Below are 22,937 nucleotides of genomic sequence, written 5' to 3' on the forward strand. Positions count from 1 at the left end.
CGAGCACTTCATCTCCAGTATAATGGAATCCTTCCCGCTTAGCAGAAGTGTCCTGCTGATGAATGAGCAGCAAATGAAGAGCTGTGCCATACCAGTCATGTTATCTAGAGCGTCAGAGCCCCAGTCTCCCCGTATGATGGACGAGAGGATGTTATCAAAGGTGTGAAGGTCTTTGGAGGAAACGAGCCGGTCTCTGAACAGCCTCCTGGCCTCATATGCCACCACCTCCAGCACGCTGTCTGTCAAATTAGATTGGGCTAAAATGGAGTTGGGGAGACACACGCACATCATTGGGTCAATGCTCAATAGGATAGCTGTGCACATTTATACCAAAAAATGCCGTTTGTACGGCACTGTACTAAAGTCTTGAGCCACCCCTCATTTCTATATATAGTCCGTGGAAAAAGGAAAAACCGGTGCAGCAACTTTCTGAAACGAGTAAATAAAGCAGCATTTTTATGAGCTTGAAAAAGTCAACTCTTGAACACAGTTGGAACCCTCTTAGACAAGCTTTCTTCTCATTTCTTTAAGTAGTCTTCAGGAACAGTTCTCAGGCTTTCTTGAAGGACATTTCAAAGCTCTTCTTTGGATGTCGGCTGCCTTTTGTTTTGCGCTTTGTCAAGATGATCCCACACTGCCTCAATAATGTGCAGGTCAGAGCTCTGGGGAGGATTCATTCCTCCATTAAACCTGTTGTAACTGATTTTCAGTCCACTTCTTGTGTCATCTGGCAAACTTTCTCCTTTTCTCGCCGTTTCCCTTCCTTTAGAATGCCCTTCCATGGAGCCCATTTCTGATGAGACGCTTGAAAAAGCCCAGAGAACTACCATTCGAGACCTTTAAAAGATTACAAGACTCCTTGGAAGCAAAATAGGTTGAGATGAGAGGTAGCTCAAAACCTTTGCACACCTTCGCTCTGTGCACTGGAATTTATTTTTTTTTTTTACTAGAACATTCAACTAGTCTGCAGAGAAAGTCCTTTTGTGCTCCTAACCTATCAACTACAAATACAATGTGTATTTTTTTTTTTTAATCTGTCCATATCTATAGTTTCACACAGGGGAATAATAAGTTCAGTGTTAACAGAATGACTAAGGACTCATGAGTCAAAGGGCTGTTTGTGAAGCATGAGAAAAGCACTGTGGAGGGCGAGACTAAATGTGCTGAATTCCCCCGAGAAAATAGAAGAGTGTTGCAAGCCAGAAAAAAAGAAAGAGCAGGCAGCTGATGGGCCACTGCTTTAAAAAATGACTGTCATGTTATCGAGATTGTTTTGAGGAAGAAGTCAAACAGTGACACAGTTTACACTCTGGGGTTTTCCTGGCACACTAAATTTGAATTTAAAATCTGCAACGAGTCATCGCCCAGTTGTCACGGTGAAGTGCTTTTCTATACCTTTGACGTTGGCCCAAAACCACTTCAGTGGTGATCATACCACTAGTGTAAAATAAAGACGATCAATTACTTCCCACAGATTCATTAGATAGCTGTCAAGAAAAAAAGTGACTTCCTGTGTGACCTCCCCTCATTTAAACTCGAAAACAGGCCGTCACATACTTGACCAAAGTCACAGGAATAATATGAAGAGAAAAAAGGTTTTCACATACCAAAGAGAAGGTAAGCAGCAGCAGTGGGAGGAAATGGGCAGAAGAGGAAAAGAGTGAGTCAAAAACAAAAATGTCGAGCCTAGCAAAAGAGAAGTTTGCCTGCTGACGCGTTTAATTAAAATAAATGATTGGACTCTCTATCACAGCAGGAACACATTGCAGAAGGAGAGAAAGACTGACAGAGGGAGAGATGAAAGGACACCAAAGGGAGGGGATGATAAAAGGGGGCGAGAGAGATGAGTGACAGAGGAATTGAGGAAAGGAGAGAGGAGGTAGAAAAAGAAAGACAGACTGAAGAAAAAGGTGAAAGTTGGAAACAGTAACTGAGCCACTTGAGTCAAAACCGAGTCATCGGTGCTTTAAGTTACTCAACAACATAGAAATAGAAAAAAAGATTCAACTGTGGGGTTTGTTTGCAAACAGCATTTTTCTCTTAAATGGGGATAAAAAGCCCTTTCCAGACCACAGATTTGATGATGAAGGTTTCCACTTGTTAATGTTAAAAAAAAAAGAAAACACAGGACAAAAAAAGATGGGATAATAATACAAGGAGAGCGATAATAATTCAACTCGCTATCAAAAAAAGGAAAAAAAGCTTAAAAAAACGCTCCACTTTTTTTCCTTCCTCTCAGTCAGGGAGAGCGACGTAGCTCTCTCTTTGCAAAGAAAAAAGTTTTTTGCTGCTTCACTGTATTCTATGTTTAAATTATCATTAATCCCATCAAAAAGTGCTCAAACACAGGAATACATTTTATGCAGGTGAACTTTTGACTTTGGTTACCGGCAGTGAGGTCATATCGAAGGAGGCCGAGGACCCATTCTGTGAGGATACAGGGGGTAAACAGGTAGTGACTGTGGTCATCTACAGTAAACTTAGCTTTCACCTTGGCGGACAGAAACAAACAGAAAAATATTATTAGAAATTATTTAAATATTTTTTTTTTAAAAAAGGTGTGTGTGCTAATTCATTAAAATTCTCTCTCCAAAATACTTCTGCCTCTCTGGAGCTTTAACTTGTACAAGCTTGCATGCCATCCAGCAGTTTCCCGTGTACACTTAATATCTATATCATCCTACTTGAAGGCATAAGCTACTCACTCACTACTCACTCTGTCTTTTCATAAATTACCACACGGACAAGGTATAAATTCAAAGGTTCTGTTCAGAGTCTATAATCCACTTTCAGAACAGAGTGTGCAAACATGAGCATCCCACCATCAAGTATCACATAATCTGACATTTCAAACAGGCAGAAAAGCCGTCCTATAAGGCATTTGGTGACACCGTCTACTTTAGGGCAAAGTTGTGCAATTCGAATAAACATTATTCCTCTGTGCCACGCATGAGAATCTTCAACATAAGTAACTGTAAAGGCTTGGAACGATTACTTAAACGTGGACGTGCTTCATGTGTGTATGTATTTTAGACAGAACATATATGGATCATCTAATTTCTCGTTTATCCAGTCATCGCATACGCAGATATACCCATTAATGAACGTCAAACCATCAAATCCAATACCTGTTCATAAAGCTGCACAAGAGACCCAGACAGCTGGTGTGTTTTTCCCGTGCTGGCCCAGGCTGCCTGGTTGCCCAGGCTATGCTGGAGAACGGGTTGCAGGTAAGCAGAGTAGATGTTCTGCAGCTGCTCTCTGTCTGGATAGCTAATGGATAGCAGAGAAACAGTGGGCGGAAATAAGGAAAAAGGTTCAGAGTTAGAGGGAAACCAAAAGTGAAAAAAAATATGTGCACGTACAAAGAACTGCTGTTTCCTTTTAGGTCACTTGTGCCGTACTTACTCTATGGTGCAGACGCGTACAATCGAGGTGAAGCGGGAGGTGAGTGAATGGCTGCCGACGGCGCCGCCCGTTGACATGGAGGCCACCACCTGAATGTTCTCAAGACTCACCCACTCTAGATTTTCATCATAGAATCCCTTATATGTCAACACCTGGAGGAAAGGCCGGTAGAAGGGGTGTCAAAATCATGCCAGGTGCACTTTATTTTACAAAGGTGATTTGAACCAATGCCATATTCTGTGCTTAATCTATTCCTTCAATCGTTTATCGAACCATCAGTATTCTTTGCTCATTCACGTTATCATTTTAACCTGTTGCAGGAAGGCAGTGAGGTTGCTGGTCCCCCATTTGTCTGGTTTGGGCAGGTTGATGTCTTTTAGGTAAAGGACCAGGTTCTCACAGTCCTTGGGTCTGAACACTCGGCCAGTGTTTGAACTGAGCAGCAGACACGTCTGGCTGAGCTTCTGGAGGACATGGCGAGATGAGGTCTGGGCGCTGCAGTGAACCACAGCGACTTGGGTGGAACGCAGCCGAGAGAAGGCGCAGCGCAGGAGCATGCTGCAGAGTAAGCGACACGCCCAGCAAGGTCAAGAGACGTCATCTCACTTTGTGGAAAGACTTCAGTCAAACTCCTAAATGCATAAACATTTACGCAGCTCAGTGACATACATGTTTGGATGGTGTCGGGACAAGAGACGTTTTCACGCTGCAACAAAAGGGCCCTCTTCGGATCTAAGGAATAGTGTTTGTAATAGCCGACTCGAAGGCAAAAATAGGCACATCACGAGCATGAAATAACCATAAGAGGTACACTGGTTGTGTGTATGATTATGCATGCTTAGTCCATGTTATCAGTGTGTGAACAAATGACATGTTCTTTTGTCAAGGGAATAATCGGACAAACCCAGTGTCTAACTGGCATAGTGACGTTTTAGAAGAAGCGGGGCAAGACAAGAGGATGAGAAGAGAAAACCCTGAGAGATACTCAACCCAAAGGCAAACTAAAAGGCAAACTGAGTGACCCCTTGTACTTCAAGGGAAGCAATCACTCCTGAGGCAACGACTCTTTGAGCACTCACTCAAGCCTGAGCACATAAAACATAAACATATGTGTATGTATCAGTGCATTCACCAGAAAGCCCGAGTTTTGAATAAGAGCTGCTTTGATTTCACCGTTGATGGTGTTGTTTTGTCAATTTGAGGGTCTATTTTGTCAGATTTTGTCATCTTTGGGCCCCATTTTCGAGTGTGATGAACATTCCTTCACTGTGGCCTTGCCGATCCCTTTTTCTACCAGAAGACCAAGATGACAATTGTGCTCGATTGTGCTTCTGTACTTTGTTTGCGCATGCACTTGTAATGCATATTCAATTACCCTTTTCCACAGCCCTCGGGGCCTACCACCATGAAGGGCTGCCTGTGCTGAGCTGTGAGCCATGGGAAGAATCCGTGCAGACCTCTTAGCATGCCACGAGTCTCTATTACAGGTAGCATGTGCGTGTGAGAGAACTGTTCCAGCGCGAGACCCTCGGGACGCTGGAAAACGTATGCAGCAAGATTTCCGCTGTCAGAGTCATAGTAGGTATCGAGCGGTTTTCTGGCATCCGGTGGGCTTTCCCTAGCCCAACTGAGCAACTGCAGAAATGAAAGCAAATAAGGGCAAATATCAAAGTGTGAGTAAAGCAACAGCATGTAAATAAAACAAGTGTGTTAGACAGCAGCTGCTCAAAACATGTCAAAAGGCAAAGACATGTGTTTTACTGGACAGTTAAAGTGTTTTTCATCCATTTTTCTTAACAATTCCATCACACAATGGGTTACACATTGAGTATATAAGGACAGAAAAAGCCAATCCTACCCATAACACTCAAATGTTGTAAAGGTACGAGACACTAGCCAGCTAACAGTTTTACCCTCATCATGAAAAGGCGATTTCCCTGGATACCAGAATTTGCAGAACTTGGGCCGTCTACTTAAATAGCAGAACAAGAAAATCTGGTATACTTTCATGGAGTGTGAAGCTCATACGTGTCACAACTGCAGACCTGGCAACACAGCAGCAGATCCAGGAGTGGATCACAAAGGTTCAGTCAGCACGCCCACTGAGGGAAGGGAAGTCTTAGGCCAAACTATGACCAGTGAACACTCTGGGGATTCATTTTGTGCAGAGCGGCAGCGATAGAGTTTATAATAAATGCCCCGTTGTTCACCTGGTACTTTTCCAAACTTTTATCTGAGACAGCTGTTGATAACAGATACGCTGATAAACCGCTGTGACCGCCGGCGGGCTCATGCTGCGCTGATGTATATCTGTTGAACCCTCTCCATGGCTGAAAGGTCAACACGTTTTGGTGACTATTTCGTGTCTGCGGTGTGTGTTTGGTGTTTCACATATAAGCAATCTGCCTCAGTCGAAATAAACTTAACGCATTTGTTTCATTTGAGCCGATCTGGGGACACACCTGCGCTCCTCATTTTGCTGGGATTTCGGGACCTTATTTAATTTACGTGCTGACTGTTTTAATCATTTGTCCGGATGTTCATATCTGTCAGTGATGTAGTCCTGCTTTGCTCTGATTTTAAGGACCCAATAGATGATGACCCATTGTTAATGTCGACCTTGAAGGAGAAAACGCAGGGATCCTCACCTCCTTGGCAAATTCCTGCCGTGTTTTGAAATTGAGGTTTCCTCCCATGCCTCTCAGAAGTCCAACGATGAACTGTCCTCTTTCGGTCACAGCGTTGAGGTGAGACAGAGAATTGAACACCGTACCCACCAGACTAGTTTCCACCACAAAGTCATTCTGATGTTCAGGGAGAGGATAGAATGGGATATGTAAGGTTCATTACGAGATAAATCGTCTAAAAATAGAATGACTGACAATTCGGGAAGTCAGTATTTCAACATACACAGAAAACACAGATGCAGGTTAGCAGGTTGTTGTGCAAGGGGAATTAAGACAGGAGCATTTAGGCTTTAAGGCAAAAACTTTTAGAATTAAATGTGTTTAAAACAGACAATAGTGTAGTGGTAGGATGTAGAAAAAGTTACCTGTTTGAGGACCCAGTCCAGACCTCTTTGGAAGTAATCTCCAAGCCAGTTTTCCAGATTACTGCGGCACTCGTCTGGCTGACCCCTCAACCACGATTTCACCAAGGCAGCCACATCGATGTCTTCATCACTTCAGAAGAACAACAACAAACAAGCACACACAATGACGCAAGCATTGAGAAAGATAGAGTCTGATCCACATACGTACAGTCCTGAAACGCTGTCTAACCTGAGAAAGATCATGCCCATGCGGGATATGGTAGCAGGCGAGGCGCAGCTGAGGTCGTGAGTCTCAAACAGGAAGTTAACATTGGGTCCAAACTGGATGCGCTCGCCGCTAGGCATGGTTAACAACCGATTGTCATCAAGGACAGAGTTCAGACTCTCAACCCACTCTGGATCAATGTCCCCATCGCACACTATCCAGGAGTTCACCTCTTGGAAATACAAAAATACATATGCATTCAGTGCAATACTCACAGCTCAGTGTACAACAAATGTATATTACTTTGAGCTAACTTCAGTATAAGTGTATTGGGTGCAGTTTAAGAGGTTTTCCAGCTAAAGTGGACCAAAATGAAGAACAAACTGCATTAAGTTGTCAAACATCTTGGTAAACAAGACAGATTATCAGTGCACTCAGTATCACTGATATATATCAGTATCACTGCACTCATTGTGTCTCCCACTTACCCTGTGGTTCTCTGACCACCGTCCTGGCACTGTGTGTGAGAACGCCATCGGCCCATTCTCTGGTGTCCATGTCTATATGTCCCAAAAGCTGGTGTCTGGGCATGGCCTTAGGATTCATTGTGTACTGCTTCACCTACAAAAATCAGCAAAATTACACTCTGATAACAAGGCTGGGAATGTTTTTAACAGACCTAAACTTTAAAGTAACTCTTTTCATAATCTTTGATATGGTCAATTCTATTGGAGGCAAAGTTATGCCCAATGGAAACATTTTGAATAGTTTGTTTCTAATGAAATAACAAATATACAGTTGAACGGATAAATAAAAATCCAAAGAGGAGGTTGAGTCTCTACGTACCACTTTGCCTGTCTTGCTGAGAGCAGCCCTGAGCGTTCTCCAGAGAGTAGACTTGCCTGCTCCACTTGGCCCAACAATGACTATCCCCATACGTTGCCTCAGCTGTTCATTAAGCTCCAGTGCTTTTTTCAGCTGAAACAGTCATCAACAAAGCTGTTGGTTATTGTGTCTTTTATTTTTCCTGGCACCTTGTTAGCAAACCATTCACCGTTGCTTATAACAGACAAGCCGCAGTAAGGAGTTCGTCAAACTGGCTAAATGACATTTCACAAAACATTTCATCACAGAGAACATTTACATTTTCAGACAGTAAATGATAACCCCGTACACACACCTGGCTGGGTATTAGTTCAAGTTGTGCCTCCTTGTAGACTTGTTCTAACGCATGCATTAGTATCTGGTCGTCCACATTGGTGAAATCAATCCCAGAGAAGACGTCTCTGACCAGAGCGTCAAACCGTGAGCTGTCCGCAAATGTCAGCTTGGACATGGTGTTCAGTCTCAATGCCTGCACCACCAGAGTGCTCTCCTGGACTGCTTGTAGATGAAAGAAATTAGTTTCACATTCAAAGCAGGAAGAACAAGTCAAAAAAGATCTTGTTGGATATTTCTTATTGCTTCCTTCCAGAGAAAACTGCAAAGAAACAAAACAATAACAATAAGACTGATACAGAGACTAATACAAAAGCATGTCTAGTCAAAACTGTTTTGCTCTTGCACATGTGCTAATTACCAAAGCCTGCCATGATCTATGACTTTGAAAGACCCTGCAGGCACAAATGAGGTGTTTTTCCGCAACAACACTAGGCCAGACGACATAGAGACAACGTAGGATCACCTCGGGGACTCACTGACAGACAGGAGATGTGCGCGGTGTGGAAATGTGTCTGCGTTGGACAGATAAAGGGCGGGTAGTGAACCAGAAAGATTTGAAAGGGAGCGAGGGAGAGAGTCGAGAAAAGGCGGAGGGGAAAACGAGGAGAGAGGCAGACGAGAAGATACTGAAAAGAAGGGACACAAAGGGGATGTGGGGGGAGGCAGAGGGCAGAGTATGAGAACGAGTGGGACGAAAGCAGCATCGACAGGCAGGCATCTGAGAGAGACCTAATGAGAGGTCAGACCAGGGGCGAAGAAGGTGCCGAGGAGGTAAACAGAACAAGTCTGGTGAGGTGTTTGGAAAAACAAGAGCGTGGAGAAGGACAAAAGTACAAATGGGGAAAAACTCTCGGGAAGGAAAGTTTTAAAGGATGCTTTTGGACTTCACGTCAGTTGATGGTGCGTCTTTATTGAAGGACTTTGACAGGAAGGACGGGAGGTGTATGGAGAAATGGCTGGTCTTTGTGCAGGAATACACAAAAAAAAAAACGCTCACACCGATAAAACATTCTGCGATGCGACCACGTTAGGTGCAGGAAGAGCATCTCCATACCAGTCAAGTGTTCACCATAGTCATTTCCGTCTGTCTTTTGTATCGACTTTCTGTGTCTGAGGTCAGAAAGTGGCTGTTAGTACTGCACTTTCCTGCACTTCCCATTTCAGACATTTTGACCAAATGGCCTGAAACTAAGCTTACAGATTATTTAAAATTTGAAGTGGAAAAAGTCAGGACTTTTCTTTTTTATCAGACACAGAGCGGGGATTCCTGGCTGTTTTTGGCTTTGGGGTGAATTTCACAGCCGACTTTGATGAACACAACAAGGCAAAAACATGATGGTCTGACAATAGAGATGGTTTTCTCATCGCAAATACTGAAGGATTCTTTTTCTTACTTAGACTTTACATTCAAAATATACATTACTGGGACAATGTAAGATTTAAAAAAAAAAATGACAGTCAGTTTGGTTCTCTTACATGTTAAATTATCTACAAAGGACAAATAACATCCAGCGTTAAATCCTGACCCACTTCAGTCAGTTTTTGGCTGTGTGCAATGTTAAACAACATGGAAGCGTACTTGTGCATATTCTTCCTTTGTGATAAAATTGCTCACGGCCTCTTGAGGAAGCTGTCGAGTGTCCAACAGTCAGACGACTTATAAACGAATTCACCGTATTACATCTAATGGCTTATACCCTGCAGTCAGTTTCTGACATTCAAATGAAGTATTTCGGTAATAGAAAGCCGAACACATTTGATCATTATATTTGCATCTGGAATTCATGTAGCCTAATAGCCTAATGTTTATGGATGACTGAAACACTGATACTACGGTCACTGCTTGAGGGTAAGCATATCAAGATCTCATACATCTAAACTGGCCATCTATACTGTTTTCTTTTTGGTGAGTAATGTCACAACTATCTCAGAAAAGACCAAGATTGGAAAATAAAAAGACACACACACACACACACGTCAAATAAAAATTATTTTCAGATTTCCAGCCTGGCTTTGAATCAAAGTTGCCAACAGAAGATTCCAACTCAAAGGATTTCTAAAAATAATACATCTTGTATTTTGTGTGCTGAAATATTTGGACATGTGCAACTTTGGTTGCAGGGTCATTCAAATATTCACATCCGTAACATACTTGGACCAACAAAGGACAGTTTTGAGAGAGCTAAAAATCCACGCTGCCCGACTAGAGATTTAATCGTTCTTATGCCATGCACTCACTCACTTGTCAGCGCCTGGCACTACAATGGAATAATGCAACCGATAGTCAGGTTGGAGATGCAGCGGCTGAGCCTCTAGCCTCAAGCACAAATCAAATTAAATGAAATTTTTAAAAAGTGAAAAAGCACTTTATCTATCTCAAAGGGGAAATTATACAATTATACAATATTATTTTCAGACTTGTAGGATCACTCGGGATTGAGTCATGACTTGAGGCAATTGATCAGACTCGGATTCAGTCAAATCAGCCGATTGTGTGACTGGCTGCAATAAAACCCTCTTTCAACACTTGATGGGATGGGATCGGACACCTCAACATGCAGCAGTGTTCTTAGCTACGAGTCCCTGTGCTCTGCCTCTGTAACATTTGCCAAATGTAACTGGCATCCGCCAGATGCTTGTAACACTGCTGTGAACCGCATTTGCTATACTGTGTATTTTAGGCAGCAAAGAATATGACCCGTGGTCACGGCCGGTGCTGCATACATAATGTTCTTGTCACGCTCCAATATTGGAAAAGGAAAAAAAAAAAAAAACGCCTCACAGAAAAAGAAAACAGCCAAAGGGAGACTTACTCTTCTCCTTGTCAAGAGTTCTCCTCTGTTGCTGCAGGAGACTGCCACAGGCCTTCAGCACAGTCTTCAAAGCGCGTAGACCCCAGTCATAGTGCTGCTGGGGTGTCAACAACTCCCTGGGCAGACAAATAAAGACGGATTTCCATACATACTCACACAGTCCCAGCTGACTGTAGCCCTGGCTGTAACACTCAAAAGTAAGATCACTTATCCACACAGTTAACAGACCACAGCGGACTGTTGTAATTAATATTCTGGTTATGGGCTGAATATAAACAGCAAATAAAACTGTGAATGAACCCCACAATTACTACCTGGCCAGGTTGAAGATTGCAACCAATTTGCGCCCCAGTATTTCCCCATTTTTGAAGCCCTCCGAGTAGAGGATGACTTCAGCAATGAGTTCGTTGTCCGGTCTGCTCATGGCCACTGGCCTGAACAGCTGCTTCAGGTTGTCTGGAAGCTTCTGCCTGCCTCCGTAGCCTTTTCCCGCTGGATTCAAAGTGATGAATACCCCGGAGTTTGGGTCCAGTTCCACCTGGAGGATGAGGAAAAGAGGAAAAATTGTTGTCATAAGGCATGCCATATTAGCATTAAAGGGGAACTGCGGTATTTTCAACATTAAGCCTCTTTTCTGAGTCGTCTGCAATGTTTACTGGTGTGCACTGGTAATCCATATCAAATTTCGTGGCGAAAAGTTGCTTCTGTCGTGTTTTATTTGACATTTTGTACTGGATGTTCGTTGATATTACTCCGCCACCGCTAAGAAAATAGTGCGAGCATGAACGAGCTGCCAAATAAAACGCGACAGAAGCAACTTTTCACCACGGAATTTGATATGGATTACCAGTGCACACCAGTAACCACTCCGGTGAGTTGATGATTTTGAAAACGGACGTTTATGGTGCTTTTACGGACCTTTTGGACATGCGCATGACTTGCCATTCTGAAGCAGGTTGAGAAGAATCAAAATTAGGCAAATACCGGAGACAGCAGAAAACATCAAAAAAGCAGTGAGGGGGGTTCTAAAACATTGCAGACGACTCAGAAAAGAGGCTTAATGTTGAAAATACCGCAGTTCCCCTTTAATATAGTTCCATCTGTGGTCTGATGAATAAAGACCCGGGCAAATTACAACACAACAAATGAAAAATAACTTGCTATAGATAAGTTGTAAGTTAAGAAGACACACTTTGTCACAAGCCAGTGAATTTAAAAAAAAAAAAAAAAGGTACAACAATGAAGAAAAAGCTGCAAAAAGAAATGCTACGTAAGTATTTTTTGGTATCAGTACTTGAACACACTGTTGAATGTATTTTTTTTTTATCTATTCATTTGAATTCCTGACCTCTTTCCCCAGCAGTTCACATGTGTTTTTGTGATGTTTGAGGGAGTCTTGAATGGCCTGAATCTGCATGGAAACTGCAGACAAAACTGCTTCCTCTAGACGGTTGAACTCGTCAAAGCAGCCCCATGCTCCGCACTTCACCAACCCCACAAATATCCGTCCCATTGATTTCACATCGATTCCCTGAAAAAAGACAGAAAAATGATTAAAAGCTCGTGTTGTGTCCTTTTTTAATCAATTTCTGTGTGATAATGAATCAACAAGTAAAGGAATGTCTTCTCCGGGAAAAATGTACTGCGTTGGCTTTATGAGTTCACTATGACCAGTGCTTTAATGTGACAGCTGACTAAATGTACAATTTTAAGTGATCCACGTTTTAGATGTAAAAAATAGTCCCACCCTCACAAGAAGCATCTTCTTACCTCGTCACAGTTGAACACTAACACCTGGCGTCCGAACAGCCCCCCTAAGGCTTTGACCGACTCAGTCTTGCCTGTGCCAGCAGGCCCATAGGGGTTCCCCCCGAGCCCCATCTTCATGGCTTGGGTCAGAGTCAGGTAGCACTTATCAGTCAGTGGAGTGTGCACCAGCTTAGCTGCATTCCCCTGGGGGACAGGGAGGGTGAAGATAAACATATAACGTTAGCGATAAAGACGGGAAAGAAAAGCGACAGTGGTCAGACGGGGAAAAAAATAAAGATGTGGCTGGAGAGGCAGAAAAAGAAGACATCAAAAGCAACTGAAAAAGGCAAACAGAAAGATGATAGGGGGGAAAGGGGAGTGAAAGGAAAACGAAGGACATTCAACTGAAAAAGAGTAAAAGTGAGGGTGGCATATCCCAGTGAACTGCGGTGGAGACATGCAGCACGTTGTGTTCTATGTTCCTTATCTCTGCAAAAACAGTGCTCCCCCCCCAAAGGTAAAAATTCAAAGATCTTCCTGGAACCACAGAAACGTCTCTGTGAGATCCTGAATGAAAAACAAGAGAGCAGATTCCCCCAACATTCAAAATGCTGGGTCCTTTAAATGTTGAAAGCATGTGTGGATGTGACTGAAGAGGCGCGCAGCAGAGCAATATTTTTGTTTACAACGTCACACGTGTGCAAAGACGTAGCATTGTGCAACCGCTGACATGGTTGGGGTTAAATAAAACTGGGTGCCTAATTATTTTCAACTGTCATCCTTTATCATGTAAAAACACACATTGCTCTTTCAAGCATAACATATTTTGTTCGAGGAATGTTTTGCCCATTTCTTCCCTTTTCACTCAGTGGAACCGAATTCTAAGTATGAAACCTCTACTTCTCAGTGACAGAGAAAAAAGATCTTTAACAAAAACGTAACTGCAACACCTAAAAGAACAAAGAAAGAGAGGGTGTTACTAAACTTAGTCATTCTTCTGCAATTCATTCTGACATACCTGGTACTCATATGTGTAGCTGAACTGTGCATCCACCATGTGTATGTGGCAGCATCTGTCTGGTCCCATGTAGAAGCGGAGCTGTTTCTTCCAGGCCCAGTCATCAGTGCTGGATATGCCTGCCTGATTAAGTTGCTTCGCAACGCTGATGTTGTGGATAATATCCAGGATCAAGGCCTTCAGTTTCAGCTGCAGGATGCTGGACTCTTTTCAGGGGGAAATGCACAAGAACATGTAGTATATATACATATATATATGTATGTACTGGGTTAGGGTTAACCGCATATGATGGATACATCTCCAGAACAGTGAACACAAGCTCTTAGAGTATTAAACACAACATACAACACTATGCAAGTGTCATTTTAGTCTGGTTGCTGTCATGTAAAAACTTAAGTTAAACCACAAGTTACCAGAAAACTCTGCAAGGAATTCTTCTGGTTTGTTGCAGGTGGATGATCGACTTATATTAGCACGGTGGATGGCCACAGCTTTTATTCTATCATAAAATAAGCAGCTCTCGTTGGAAGTAAAGAGAGGTGTTTCCAGTAAAAACTAGAGAACCAAGAGAAAAACTATATTTCAGAAAGAGGAAAAGAATGAATGAATGGGGAAGCCACAACTAAATCAAAGGAAGGTGAGTATAATCTATTTAGTAAAGTTTTGTAGTCACTGTCTACTGAAAACACAGTATTAACATATGATGTCGAATGACTGTTTGAGTGAAAAATGCCCGAGTGACAAGCGTACACACTTGATATTGAATGACAGCGATTTACTGAGAAGAAATTAGTTTTTACTGCCAAACAGCGATTTCACTTCAGCTAAAATTACAGTGCAAATGATATCATTGCCTGTAGCTGCGTGTCTCGTTTGTAAGAAGGCACGGCTGGTGTCACCCCGGTGCCAAAAGCATACTAAATATCTTTCCAAATGTGTGCCAACCTGTCCCGTGTCTGTGCCAAAGAGGAAAAGCTGCACTCTCCCCTCTGAGTTTACAGCCCCCTTTTACGTATATGAACCAGGAAATTAGATTATCCTCCTTGGCCTTACTTTATCTGCTTTAATTAGAAGCCCCACTCTACGGGCTCTTCGGCTGCACGGCAATGGGAAAAGGAAGCCAGCAATGTAATGTAATGACATGCTACCGTGAAAAGTACTGTCATTTCACTGATGAATGGCAGGGGTGGAGTTTTGACACAAAATGGACCGTATTATCTATAAACAGAGCATAGTACTACAGTATTACCGTGCCAAAAAGCTTCAGATAACATTCGTCTGACTTGCTTAAGTCCCCCACTAGCATTTTCTTACTAAAGGAACAATTTTTACAGGACATTTTTTTAATTTGCAGCAATGTCCTGTGAAATGATGCCCCCACAGACATTATGAAGGAGCTTTTCATCTCATGTATGAATAAGAAGGCCTTTTTTTTTTTTTGCCAATTCAAGTTCTGAGTTAAAACTCAACTGCGATACTTGATGCAGCCGTAGATTTAGCCTCGGGTCATTAAATTAGTATGTAAGCAGCTGCAGGCACAGCTTTAAAGGGAGCTGCCCCTTCTGCAACCTCTTTTGCTTCATCGTCTGTGAACAGATTCACACACCATCAGTCATTTAAAATAAATCTCTCAGTCCCGAGTAACAAGATTTTGATCAGAGTGCAACCACATACAACACAAGAGGGATTCTAATAGTGGAACAAAGTGCAGCAAATACGTGTAAATATTCAAAAATCTCTGGTCAAAAAGAAGACGGCAATGAGAGGCAGTGTTTTAACATCTTTTCTGCTTTCAGGGAAATCCCAGATTGAAATGAGTTTAGTCATTAGTTCAGTTAGTTACACAGTATGTTGTTATAGCCAAATGGTTGAAAACATTGACTAAATATTTCCAAAAGCTGCATCTTCCCAAAATATAAAATATAACGGGGTCATGGGGTTATAAAATAACCCATTCCCAAGAGCGCACACACGGAAACAATCGTACCTGCGTTAGGGTGGTCGTCGGAGCTGGTGTCCACTGTGGTGTAGTGCTCCAGTTTGCTATTAAGCTCTAGCTCCAGCTGCTGCAGATTTTGTTCTTTTATCGCTCTTTCCACATCTTCGGTAAACTGGATTTGCTCAGCCAGACAAAGAATCTACATTAAACATAAAATAGTTAAAAAACATCAGTCCCCTTAGAATTGAATTAAGAGTTAGGTTCTGGGTCAGACTCTCTTAAAAATAGACAAAAAAAAAAGCAGTTTTTCTGACATGATTTTGACAATAGCCTCGTTTCCACTATGCAGTCCGGTACGGGTCGGTTCAGAACAGTTATTTCAGTGTTTCAATTACCACGAAAGCGTACCGGTCCCTGGGTACCCATTACCATTTTTGTAACCCTTCTGCTTGGGGTACCTAGCACACAGGACCCAGGCTCTGCCACCTGACCCGTACCGTACCGATATGAAGTGACCCGAACCGTACTGACAGTGGAAATGAGGCTTTCGTTTAATCATAAGCAACTTAAACTAGTTCCGGTGTTATTCAGATGAAGAAATACTGTCTCTAAGCAACATCACAAGCTTTGGAGAACATTTAGAAAAACAGATATTGCATATTCAAGAACTATTGACATAAGAGTGTGTGTGTGTGTGTGTGTGTGTGTGTGTGTGTGTGTGTGTGTGTGTGTGTGTGTACCTGTGATGGATACCGAGTGGGGTCCACCCCTCCTTTCCTGCCATCCATCAGACATTCATGCAGCAGCTGCTTCAAAGTCTCCTTCATTTCCACAGAAAGATCATGTAACCACACCTAGAAAGAAGTGGAAACTTGTGCATGATCGCAAACCAAAATGTAAAAAAAAAAACAGGAGCCTTTGGAATAGTGCCACACTAGTGGCAGCCTGCTGCAGTGACTCTGGACATATTGTGTCTTTCTTTGTATCTGATGAGATTTTCTGATGAGTTCTTTACTGTTAAAAACATTCTTATATGCTGCTTTGGGTGCTGTGTTGCAGGAATGATTCCCACTGGTAATTCTGGTGCTTTTCTATATTTCTTATGAAGCGTGACCAAAGGGAAAGTTATTTGCATGTAGGAGCAGCTGATTGAGCTTTCAAAAGCCCAGGAAAACCCTGGAATAGGACACAAAAGCCAGATGAGTTGAAAAGGAGATGTCAGGGATGCAGAAAGGAACTAAACAGAGAGAAAGGAGGAAGAGGTTTAAAAGATTTCTTCCCTTGTTGGTCATGGGAAATGTGAGATCACTTGCAGAAATAACAGACAAAATGGAACACTGACAAGTATGCAGCAGGTATATTGGGAAGGCAATTTTTTTTGTTTTTTTTGGCCACAGGAACAACTCTAACACCTCTGTACCTGGTTTTCAGATGACAGGCAGAGAGGTAAACAATGGATGTCACATTACAGAGACGGATAGTTGATTGTTGGCTAAAGCTTCTGTTTGTATTATGAGCGTTCATCCTCATTACCTGCCTGGTATGTGCGTAACGTCATCAGCTAATTTGCTGCCAAGCTATAAAAACAACACCCCAACCCATTCGTGGTTATCTCACAAGATTTAACCAACAGCTTTCTATTCTACACTTCATTCCACATTTCGTAGGCGCCTGGACAAACTGGTGAAAAAGGCTGGTTCTGTCGTAGGCAGAAGGCTAGAGCCTCTCAGTGCTGTGGTGGAGCAACAGATGAGGAGGAAATTATATTCTGTTTTGGAGAAGAATAAACATCCTCTCCACAGCATCCTGGATAGGACAGAGGAGCAGCTGCAGTGAGAGGCTCATCTCACTGCAGCTGCGGTGCTGAGAGGTTCAGGAGGTCCTTTGTCCCCACAGCCATAAGGCTTTTTAGCAGTGACTGCTGACTTTGATGTTTTTCTCAAATGTATTTATTTATGTATTATTTTTTTCTTTTTCTTATTGTTCTAATATACAATAATTATACTTTTTTTTTTTAAAGAAAATATTTTGAGCTCCTTGAATAAAGTAGTAGTGAAAGTGAACTAAACCAAAATTAACTGAATTTAATTTAAGTGAATAACAAAAAGATACTCATAAGGACAATATTTTAAACTCTATAATAGGAAGGAAATAGCTCTCTTTTAAGCCACAACCCTTTAAGTGTCCATTCAGGCATACATCTCAAACACAATATATAGAATTTACATTTAAAAACTCTCCAAAAAAGGCTTTACCTCGACGAGACTGGAGATGCGTACAACGTTTCTGAGCTGCACCACTTCTCCCGCCAGAGAACACATGGCGACAATGTGCTCACACTGCTCATCAAACAAAACGCTGTGAATACCTGCACAGATAAAACACATGCAGATTACTGTCAATATCCAAATGAATATGCCATTGTTACAGGGAAGAAAAAAAACAATAGAATGGAGCAAAACTGAACAAAACAGGGGTATCTGACCTGCAAAGAGTTTCTTGAGATGTGACTGGATGACACTTGGATTGGTTGCCTGTCCCAGAATCTCTAAAAGATCGTCATCACCGATGAAATAGAACCGTGGGAAGGCAGAACGCTTCTCCTGCAATAACCACGCACAAGGCCATCAAAAACAAGCCACAATGCTTGCAACCAGTGTGAAAAAAAATAAATACATAAAAATGTTGATGTATTTGCAGACAGAAAAGCTAGTGTGTGCACCTCCAAGAATTCATTGAGTGACTTTTGGCAGCGCTGAAGCTGATCCAGTATGGTGACCAGTGAGCTTCTGATCCCCGCTCTGGAGCTCAGAGAAACAACTCTGCTGTCCCTCTGGATGTCTGACATTATAGACCTGTTACATATTTGAAAAAAATAAATAAATAAATTACACTTCTTGCACAATAGACCTCTTTCATCAACGGAGGTTGAATTGTTCATCAAAGCGTATGTGGGTTCATAATGAGTCTGACTACCATCCATGACACAGGTTCTATATTTTCAGGAGACATGAAATGAAACAGTGGCTGTCAAATTCAAATACAGACTACCTGAAGTCTTCGTCAACACGTTTGAAGCGGGCCTCTTCTCGAGGTAGTGCTCCCCGTCCAAAAATAGGCTCCAGGTAAACCCAGCGCCTCTGAATAGCATTCAGGTTCAGCAGGTACTCATCCAAGTCTGATAGACGAACCTCCCACAGACTGACCTGAACGAAGGGTACACGTGGTAAAACCAATCAGAGGATTAGGATTTTGATATATGGGCAAGCCACAAATAACAGACATGCAGTAACCATTCTAAAGCAATTCGTTTGATTAGGTTAGAAGCACAGTAAGTCTTTTAATAAACTGAGTCAGAGGAAATTCACTTCAAAGCACTTAAATGTTCTAAAAGTTTGATCACAGATTTGAACCCTTTGATCTGACCTTGTCCTGGAAGTTGCGGTAGTATGGCGAGTCTTTCAGAGACTGCAGCAGACAACGGTTATCGCCCACCTGTAACGGGCAGAAGATGGTGATGAATGCAAAGATCTGACAAAGCTTCTCACATTCTGACTGTGTAAATCATTACATCAGCAGCTGCCTGCTTGTCCATTTAACGCTACCTTCTCAAGTTTTACTAAATCAAAGCCCAGAGTTTCTGTTCACACCTTCAGGAGTGTATATACTGCACATTTATATCAAAACAGGACATAGAAAATAAAGTTAAAAAAACCTTAACAACCTGTCATGTTCTCTTCTACAGTCACAAAAAAAAGAGCTGAAGCTTAAAACAGACGTCAGCTGCCAGCCGTCCCTCTTTAATAACTGTGAAAAGTCATCTCCGTACCACTAGGACTGAATAATGTCTACAGTTTCAATGAATGTACGTGAAGTATTTGCTGACTTGTTAGACAGGCAAGCTCATTCAGGACAGTGAGATAAATAGATTGTTTCGTCACCGACGGCATATTTAAATCAAGCTAAAACAATTTTGATTGAACTTCCTCAAAGGACAGAAGAGGTTTAATCAAATATGGCTATGAAAAGACAAGGAGGGGGGAGGAAGAGATTCAATTTAGTCTCTGTCACCGGCTGAGAAAGAAACAATTCACAAGCGGCTCAGCAAGACAACAAGTTAATTGTTAAGTTAACGAGTAAATCAAAATTAAATTAACCTTTCTCAACCTGCATTTAAGTCTTTAGCACATTGTACTTGAAGAAAAATGCCCCGGCATATGTTTTTGATATCATATTTGAGGAGCCAGCTCAGCAATAAACAAAAAGTCAGATTCATTTGAAACAATAAACTCAAGACAGAGAAACAATGAAGTGACTACAGCAGAAGAAATGCAAAGCCAGCTCAACAGGGACGAGGTGATTTCTTCCCATAAAAAAATCTATGTGCAACAAAGCAACCATGTGCCTCTTGCCAGAGATGACAGTGATATAAGACAGCAGTTTTTGGTTTGGTTTCTAATATCCCTCGACAGCATTTGGATTTACAAATACACAAAGAAGATGTGTGCCGGTAATGAACCTCTCTAATCTATATAACACATCTCATCCACCAGATTTTGTGCCATACGTCTAACCTGGTTCACTATATCCTTCCAGTCCTTTATGAGGTTAAGAGTGCGCCCACTGCTGTCTGTGTACTCAGTGAGGGTGAAAGTAGCTGCAGCTCCCCACAAATCCAGCTCCCGAAGAGCTTCTCTGATCGTCACCTCCGCCTGAGCACGACTGTTCAAATCCTACATCAGGAATGCACATGAAAACACACACACAGACATCTGCATCAGTCAAGCAAAACAGAGGGTTGAATCTTTTAGCACTGCAACGCCGAAGTGTTTGTTCAAACCTTGAGCTCTAATGCCTTCTCTGTGATGGTGTTTGCCACTCCAAGGAGGTCGCTGAAGGTAAGTCTCTCTAAGGTGGTTCCTCGCGGAAGACCCAGCAAACGGAACATGTCCAGCCAATGGTCCTGCGACAGGTGCTCCCCGCGTACATATTTCAGCACAGGCACCATGTTCTAGACATGCAGGTAAGAAAATGAAAACACAAAAACACACACTTACTCAAAAAAGAAAAACGACAAAAAACCCTTCGAGGTCCTTCTGAACGCTCCTCATACCAACTATTCGAGTTTTTTTATCTCTATTATGTCAACATACTTTTTTTTATTAAAACAAAAAACATGTGAAAACCAAATAGAGCACAGCGATATGGCAATCTTTTTATTGTACCTTGTATTTGTCCACTTCTGCTTGTAGTTTAACAGACATGACAGTAGGTTGCTCCAGTTTCCTTAATCTGTCCTGCCAGGTGAACAGAAACTCCTCGAATATATATGTCTTACTCCTGTAAAGCACAGCAAATGGACAAAAAAAAATAACATATAGCTCTAATAAAGCACTAATAAACATAGTGTGGATGGAAATGAATCGATAAAATCTCCTGGGGATAAATTGAGCACCTGAATGTGATCCAGTCCTCGCGGGCCTTCTCTGTAAAGCCCTGCTGCCACTCCTCATACAGACCCCACATCTGGCTGCACTCCTCCATGTCTCTGTTCGTTTCTTCCGCCAGAGAGAAATCTGGAGGCTCCAAATCGAAATAGTTGCAGTCTTCACTGCAGAGAGGAAAGACGGTCTTAAAGCTGTTCCTTTGTCAGATGAAGGCAACAGGCACCTGTAGTACTTTAGTCATCTTGAATGTCTCAATAAAGAAAACGACTATAAATTCAGCAAATTGCGACCAACTTACAGCAGTTTACTGCGCACAAGCTCAAGCTCCTGGAACTCTTGCTGTTTGTCCTTGATGGTCTGAAGACATGCAAGCAAGGCAGCATGATCGCCAGACTCTAGCATCTCATCCTTAGGTTTCAGCTGATCCCAGCGGGCCTTAAACCGCTCCAGATCCGCCCTGTAGGCACTGATACGACCGGCGGCATGACTTCGCATCACCTCCACCTAACAAAGGAACAAGTATGAAAACTCAAGCGGCACAGAAACCCCCGTCAGAGAGAGGCAGCGAATAAAAACGGCACGTGGCAAATGTATGCGGGCAAACAAAGATACTGTGGAATGAACAGCAGCAATAAGCTGCTCTGACATAAAATGTATGAAATGTGTCTGTATGAGCTGATGTCACCTGTTCTTTAAGCATCAGCTGGTGGCTCTCCATGACAAGCTCCAGTTTATCCCATTTGGCTCTCAGCGAGGATAGAGAGTCCAGGCCCGCCCCAGCCACAGCCCGCAGCAGGCGGTTCTTCTCCTCAGCAAACTGGAACTGAGGCAGGATCTATCCACAAACATTATGCATTTAATACAAAGAACTCAAGGAACACGATGTTTCTTTGTTTGGGATTAAGTGGTCTTACTTCAGGCTTGCGGGAAAGTATCTGGCCATATTTGCTTTTGGCCGCCCCAATTTCCTCCATGCTTTCCGGCCGGGTGCACAGAGCCTCCATTGATTCGGACACAAAACTGTCGATGGCCTGCGTGTGGCCTGAAAGGAAAGAAGAGGACGATGATGCAGAGAAAAGAAAACAGAAAAGGAAAGTGAAAGCGAGAGCGAGAGTGAGAGTGAGAGTGAGGGGATGTCATGGGGCTGAAACAACACGAAAGCAAATCGAAAAAGAAAAAAAGTATATCCCCCAGAAAAAATCGCGGCGGGGAAAACTTTTAGCTTGTGTGCGCTATCACATACACTTTATACACAAATGTTTAAGAGGAGAGAAGCAAAGTGGCAGTGAAGCCAGTGTTTTTATCACTCCCACATCAAATAAAAACAAAGTGAAAATAAAAAAGATGGTCGAGGTGTCTGTTTACCTTGTATAGACTTCCTGAGTGATGAGAGCAGCATGTCAAACAGCCTTTGGATCAGGTCATCAATAACGTTTTTTACAGGCTCACAGTTGACTGTAATACAGTCTACTTTTTCCTGACTGAGAGAGGAGAGAGGAGAGAAGCAGTGCCTGAAACTCAGCTGTTACTTGGTACGATTCCAGCACTTGACTGAGAAGTGAGAGCTGAACAAAACAAGTGACAAAGATCTACCTTTAGATATCAAATACATATTGGTAATGGGTTGCAATTCATTTGCATTAGTATAAATCTTAATTTGATCATATTTAATAGTGTTTATTGTGCATTTTATGTACCTGGGTAGACGTTCTGACTCTTTGCCTCTGGCTTTCAGGGCCTTGAAATTTCTTTCCCAGTCCTGGACAAAACTCAGATGCTTCTCCACTAATGTTTCTAAATCCACTTGTCCCAGCACCACCCACTCCTAAAACACAAAAGGACACGGCGTCACAGTGAGGTTGGCTGTAGGGCACATTTTCTGTTTAAATGCTTCTGTGACAAAGTTGACAGAAACCGCAAAAACCCAACCTGCCATGCATGACGGAAAAAAAAAGGAAGAAACTAAAGGGGAGATAATGGGGAAGTGTGATTTTGGCTGGGGGCTTCCCCCTGTTTTAGATATGCATGGCTTCTGACATAGGGAATCACTGTTGTCACTGTTCTGTCAGGGTAATCACGTGTAAT

At 42.4% G+C, this 22,937-nt stretch overlaps 1 protein-coding gene across 3 annotated transcripts in view; it reads right to left on the reverse strand.

Annotated features, from left to right (window-relative positions):
• Positions 1-22,937, reverse strand: part of dync2h1 (dynein cytoplasmic 2 heavy chain 1) — a 101,403-nt gene that overhangs the window by 69,005 nt on the left and 9,461 nt on the right. For 2 of the 3 annotated variants that reach the window (XM_075473596.1, XM_075473595.1), the window contains exons 20-52: positions 22,550-22,677; positions 22,218-22,333; positions 21,767-21,894; positions 21,538-21,687; positions 21,151-21,356; positions 20,861-21,016; positions 20,631-20,745; positions 20,246-20,416; positions 19,980-20,138; positions 18,832-18,900; positions 18,457-18,611; positions 18,128-18,260; positions 17,891-18,008; positions 17,661-17,773; positions 16,146-16,259; positions 15,454-15,604; positions 13,467-13,672; positions 12,470-12,652; positions 12,048-12,230; positions 11,014-11,237; positions 10,700-10,815; positions 7,846-8,045; positions 7,512-7,643; positions 7,154-7,286; positions 6,690-6,897; positions 6,461-6,590; positions 6,057-6,212; positions 4,784-5,043; positions 3,720-3,966; positions 3,409-3,560; positions 3,129-3,273; positions 2,389-2,491; positions 93-257 (exon numbers count right to left, since the gene is read on the reverse strand). In XM_075473596.1, the coding sequence (XP_075329711.1) occupies positions 93-257; positions 2,389-2,491; positions 3,129-3,273; positions 3,409-3,560; positions 3,720-3,966; positions 4,784-5,043; positions 6,057-6,212; positions 6,461-6,590; positions 6,690-6,897; positions 7,154-7,286; positions 7,512-7,643; positions 7,846-8,045; positions 10,700-10,815; positions 11,014-11,237; positions 12,048-12,230; positions 12,470-12,652; positions 13,467-13,672; positions 15,454-15,604; positions 16,146-16,259; positions 17,661-17,773; positions 17,891-18,008; positions 18,128-18,260; positions 18,457-18,611; positions 18,832-18,900; positions 19,980-20,138; positions 20,246-20,416; positions 20,631-20,745; positions 20,861-21,016; positions 21,151-21,356; positions 21,538-21,687; positions 21,767-21,894; positions 22,218-22,333; positions 22,550-22,677 (5,125 nt within the window). The remainder of the gene's footprint in view (positions 1-92; positions 258-2,388; positions 2,492-3,128; positions 3,274-3,408; positions 3,561-3,719; positions 3,967-4,783; positions 5,044-6,056; positions 6,213-6,460; positions 6,591-6,689; positions 6,898-7,153; positions 7,287-7,511; positions 7,644-7,845; positions 8,046-10,699; positions 10,816-11,013; positions 11,238-12,047; positions 12,231-12,469; positions 12,653-13,466; positions 13,673-15,453; positions 15,605-16,145; positions 16,260-17,660; positions 17,774-17,890; positions 18,009-18,127; positions 18,261-18,456; positions 18,612-18,831; positions 18,901-19,979; positions 20,139-20,245; positions 20,417-20,630; positions 20,746-20,860; positions 21,017-21,150; positions 21,357-21,537; positions 21,688-21,766; positions 21,895-22,217; positions 22,334-22,549; positions 22,678-22,937) is intronic. The other variant, XM_075473597.1, reaches the window with a different exon arrangement.

This window comes from Odontesthes bonariensis, chromosome 9 (genome assembly GCF_027942865.1).
Source record: "Odontesthes bonariensis isolate fOdoBon6 chromosome 9, fOdoBon6.hap1, whole genome shotgun sequence".
In the NCBI taxonomy this organism is placed as follows: domain Eukaryota; kingdom Metazoa; phylum Chordata; class Actinopteri; order Atheriniformes; family Atherinopsidae; genus Odontesthes; species Odontesthes bonariensis.